General features: G+C 51.8%; 1 protein-coding gene across 1 annotated transcript; it reads right to left on the bottom strand.

Moving 5' to 3' along the window:
• Positions 1 to 2,167: 2,167 nt before the first annotated feature.
• Positions 2,168 to 4,295, bottom strand: LOC114171411. Its single transcript, XM_028056455.1, has 2 exons — positions 2,917 to 4,295; positions 2,168 to 2,828 (listed from the first exon to the last, which is right to left on the bottom strand). Exons 1-2 carry the CDS (start codon positions 4,293 to 4,295, stop codon positions 2,168 to 2,170), a joined length of 2,040 nt encoding a protein of 679 aa, XP_027912256.1.
• Positions 4,296 to 4,495: the final 200 nt, after the last annotated feature.

Raw genomic sequence — 4,495 nt, 5'->3', positions numbered from 1 at the left:
TTTTCGGGCCTGAGTGGTATCCGCATGTTCCGTCGTGTATCTCCTTCATGACGTAGGACGCCTGGTCATTTGTAATGCATCGGAGTAGGGGGTGGCTGAAACCCCTTCTGTAGAGTTCCCCGGCTATCAAAGTGTATCTTGCCGCTTTCCTGGTCCATCCTTTTTCTTGATTGATGGGTGTTTCACCTGTTTCGAGGTATGTGACGAAGGGGCGCATCCAGGATTCTTGCGTGGTGACCTCAAAACATTCTGCTTGTGCTTGTATGGAGGGGATGGTGAGTACCTGCTGTATCAGGGATCTGTAGCGACCCTTCTTTTTCGTGCTTGCGAGCTTGGATAAGAGGTCGGCTCTAGTGTTGTCGCTTCGAGGTACGTGGTCGATTTTGAATTCCTCAAGTTTTGAGATCAAGTTCATTGCTAAGTGGTAGTATTGCGATAAGAGGTCATCTTTGACTTGGTATTGGCCCGTGAGGTGTCCGACTGTGAGTTTGGAGTCGGTTTTACATGACAAACGTTTGACTTCCATTTCGAGGGCCAGGTGTAGTCCAGCAATAATGGCCTCGTACTCGGCTTGGTTATTCGAAGTTTTGAAGGTGAAGCAAAGGGATTGCTCGATGAGTATGCCGCTCGGACCTTCAAGTACGATTCCGGCACCGGATCCCTTTGTGTTGGATGATCCGTCGACATGCATGATCCACCATTCGTGAGCGGGCCCTGAGGTTGAAGATCGTTTGTGAAGTCTGCTAGGCATTGTGCCTTGATGGGGCCGTGAGGTTCATATTTGATGCTGAACTCTGAGAGCTCGATGGACCACGATGAGAGTCTTCCTGCGAGGTCTGGCTTTTGGAGGATTTTTTGTATGGGGTAGTCTGTCTTGACGATGATTGGGTGCGTTTGGAAGTATGGTCGCAAGCGTCGTGCTGCCGTAATTAGTGCGAGTGCTATCTTCTCGACCATTTGGTATCTTGTCTCAGGGTCCTGGAGTGTGCGGCTGGTGAAGTAGATGGGCTGCTGTGTATCATTGAGCTCTTGTACGAGTGTCGCGCTGACGGCGTTGGAGGATGCTGCAATGTATATTAGCAAAGGGAAACCGGGTCGTGGCTTGTTCAAGATTGGGGGTGTGGCTAAGAGCAGTTTTAGTTGATCGAAATTTTCCTGGCATGCTGCGCTCCATTCGAACTTGGATGACTTTTTGAGCAGGTTTATCATAGGCTTGGTCTTCTCCGCAAGCTTGGGGAGGAAGCGTGCGATGGCTGTCAACCGTCCCACGAGTCTTTGCACTTCTTTAACATTGGCGGGACTGCGCATGCTGATGATGGCCTGACACTTTTCTGGGTTTACTTCGATGCCGCGCCGGGTCAGCATGTATCCTAAGAATTTTCCTCCGTCTACCCCAAAGGTGCACTTTTTGGGTTCAGGCGGAGATTGTATCCTCGTATGGCTTTGAAGACGTCAGCAAGATCCAGGGCATGTTGGATGGGGTTCGGGGATTTGACCACTATGTCATCGACATATACCTCGACGAGGTACCGAGGAGGGTTTGAAACTCTGTCCATTAGTCTTTGGTAGGTAGCGCCTGCGTTTTTGAGCCCGAAGGGCATGACCTTGTAGTACAGGTTTGCTTCCTCCGTAATGAAGGCGGTTTTGATCGCATCACTCTCCGCCATCGGTATCTGGTTGTACCCGGAGTATGCGTCCAGGAAACTGAGTGTGCCGCTTCCAGCTGCCCCATCTACCAGGCGGTCTATGTTGGGTAAAGGGTACGCGTCTCTGGGGCATGCTTTGTTCAGGTTCGTGTAATCGACGCACATCCGCCATTTGCCATTCTGTTTCTTGACTAGAACGACGTTGGCTAACCAGGTTGTGTATCGTGCTTCTTCGACAAAGCCTGCTTTCATCAATTTCTCTACTTCGCACCTGGCAGCTTGCCTTCTTTCTTCTCCTAGCTTTCTCTTCTTCTGGGAGATGGGTTTGGCTTCTTTGAACACGGAGAGTTTATGTGCAGCGATTCTCGGATCGACGCCAGGTAGGTCTGCGGTTGTCCAGGCGAAGAGATCCGCATTTTTCTTGAGGGTATTTTCTATTGCTTCCTCCCCCGCGCTTTCCATTGTGGTCCCTATCTGCAGGAAATGGTTTGGCTGTCCCAATGGTAGGGGCTTGGTTTCCCCTACTGGCTCGATTTTGCTTCATTGTTAAGCCGGGGGTCGAGATCTTCTGCTTGGATGGCGATCGCGGTTTGTGTTTTCTCGACGTTGTTGGTGGTGAGGGGGGGGTATGGGAGCTTCAAACTGGCCATATAACATTCTCTGGCTGCTTTTTGATCGCCGTGGACGGTTATGATGTCTCCAGAGGCTGAGGGGAACTTTAGGGCGAGGTGCGGCGTAGAGACCACGGCTCCCAATGAGTTGAGGGAGGGTCGTCCTAGTAGCATGTTGTATGAAGTGTGGGCATCCACTATGAGGTATCGAACTTGGATCGTTCTAGTTTGTCTCCCTTCTCCGAAGGTGGTGTGAAGGTCCACATACCCTCGGGTTGGCACCCTTTCGCCAGAGAATCCGTATATGGGTTCGTCGTATGGGATCAGTTCTTCTGCGGGGATCTGGAGCTGTTGGAAAGTTTTCCAATATATGATATCTACTGAGCTTCCTTGGTCGATTAGCACCTTTTTCACGGCGAAGTTTTCAAGTTCTATGGTTATGACCACAGGGTCATCTTGGTTGGGGTCGACTCCTTGGAAGTCCGAGTCGCTGAAAGTGATTGGTGGCATTCTTCTTCTGGGTCCCTTGCAGATGGCGTGGACAGACCGGACTGCCCTCAGATGCTTTTTCCTGGAAGAAGAGGAACATCCGCCCCCAGCAAAACCTCCTGAATATGGTGTTTATCGTCCCTCTCAAGGGGGGTCTTTCTTCTGGGCGCCTTTCCCCTCGAGGTGGTTCCTCCCTCCTTCGTTCAGAGTTTGTGCCTCTCCTAGGTTCTTGTCTGGATTCTTTGGGTTCGTTTCTCGCATCCTCCCTTCGTGGAATGTTCCTTTGTGGGCATCTCTCGGGTTGGGTCCTGGGATTTCCTTCAGTTATGTTTCTGACATAGTGCCGTAAGTGTCCGGCCCGTACAAGTTCTTCTATCTTATCCCGAAGCGTCTCACACTCCTCAGTGGTGTGTCCGTTGTTGCGGTGGTAGTGGCAGTATTTGCTTAGGTCGGCGTTTGGCGGGTTTTGGAATCTCTTAGGTGGAGCGATGAGTTCAGCTTGCAATACTTCGTCAAGGATACGGGATTTGGGGGCATTAAGGGGGGCGTAGTTGGAGAATCTGGCTTGTTTTCTGTCTCGAGGGCGGTTTTGGTCCCGACCTCCAGGCTCTCTACCGCCCCTTTTAACCTCCGGGTGGGTTGGGGTGTTCCGGACCCTGTCTTGGTAATGTCGCATCTCCTCGACTCTGATGAACATTGACGCTCTTTTTCGAAGTTCTTGCATTCCTAGAGGCGGGCGCATGGCCAGTTCGTCAGCAAATGGTCCTGGTTTTAGTGCCATCACCATATAGTGTAATATCAGGTTCGGGGTGAGGTCCTTGATCTTCATGGCGATTACGCCGAACCTGTCAATGAAGGTGCGAAGGGACTCTCCTTCTTCTTGTCTTAGGTTCAGGAGTGACAGGGATGTGAGGTCGTGTCGACGGCTGGTGTCGAACTGGGTGGTGAAAGAGGTGGTAAGGGTGCTGAAGGAATCTATGGTGTAGGGCTGTAGACTCATGAACCACTCCAATGCCGATCCTCTGAGCGCAACAGAGAAGGACTTGCACATCACGGCGTCGTCAGTCGAGTAAAGGGCGACTTGGTTGGTGTAAATGGATATGAATTCATCCGGGTCAGTGGTACCGTCGTAGGTCACAGTTGGAGCCTTCCACTTTTGAGGGAGTGGTGTTTCTACGATCCCGTCGACGAACGGGTGCCTACGGTTTCTTCTAGAAGCGAAAGGGTTGTAGTTACCCCCGGTAGTGTGACCCGTGGGTTTGTATTCGCTTTCCTCTTCTGTGACAGGTGGGAGGTCTGCCCTGCAGGGGGCGATCTCAGGCTCTTCCATGGCCTTCCCTGCTTCAATCCTCCTCTTGAGTCGGGCATTCTCTTGCCTAAGTGCTTCCATTTCGTCTGCATTCCTTTTCTTGTACTCTGCGAACTCTTGCTGCATCCTAGCTTGAGCCTCTAGGATGCGAGATATGTCGGATGAGGGACCGGCGTCTCCCACTTCCACTACAGGGGGTCTGGTGGGTACTTCGGCTGGTCTACTTCTCGTGGATACCATGGTCTTGGAGCGAGGAGGGTTGACTTTGCGAAATACTCTTCGGCCCCACGGTGGGCGCCAATTGTACTTATGGGACCGAGTTGTACTTCACAAGTCTCGAGTACTATCTTGGTGCTGAGAGGTCGGGTGCGTCTTCTGGCTTCAGGGGGTTGTGGTCACAGCGCAGGTGTGCCTGCAAAAGACACTCCGATGCCAAAGTC

This window comes from Vigna unguiculata, unplaced genomic scaffold (assembly GCF_004118075.2).
Source record: "Vigna unguiculata cultivar IT97K-499-35 unplaced genomic scaffold, ASM411807v1 contig_25, whole genome shotgun sequence".
NCBI lineage: Eukaryota > Viridiplantae > Streptophyta > Magnoliopsida > Fabales > Fabaceae > Vigna > Vigna unguiculata.
Note: the sequence above shows the minus strand (reverse complement) of the source record. Positions and strands in the feature narration are given on the sequence as shown.

What these genes read in the sequence shown, in the direction of transcription:
- LOC114171411 (XM_028056455.1), bottom strand. Translation starts at nt 4,295, where the DNA reads ATGGTATCCACGAGAAGTAGACCAGCCGAAGTACCCACCAGACCCCCT. An exon ending in GAACCACCTCGAGGGGAAAG is followed by an intron (nt 2,829 to 2,916) that starts GCGCCCAGAAGA and finishes CTCTTCTTCCAG; the next exon opens with GAAAAAGCATCTGAGGGCAG.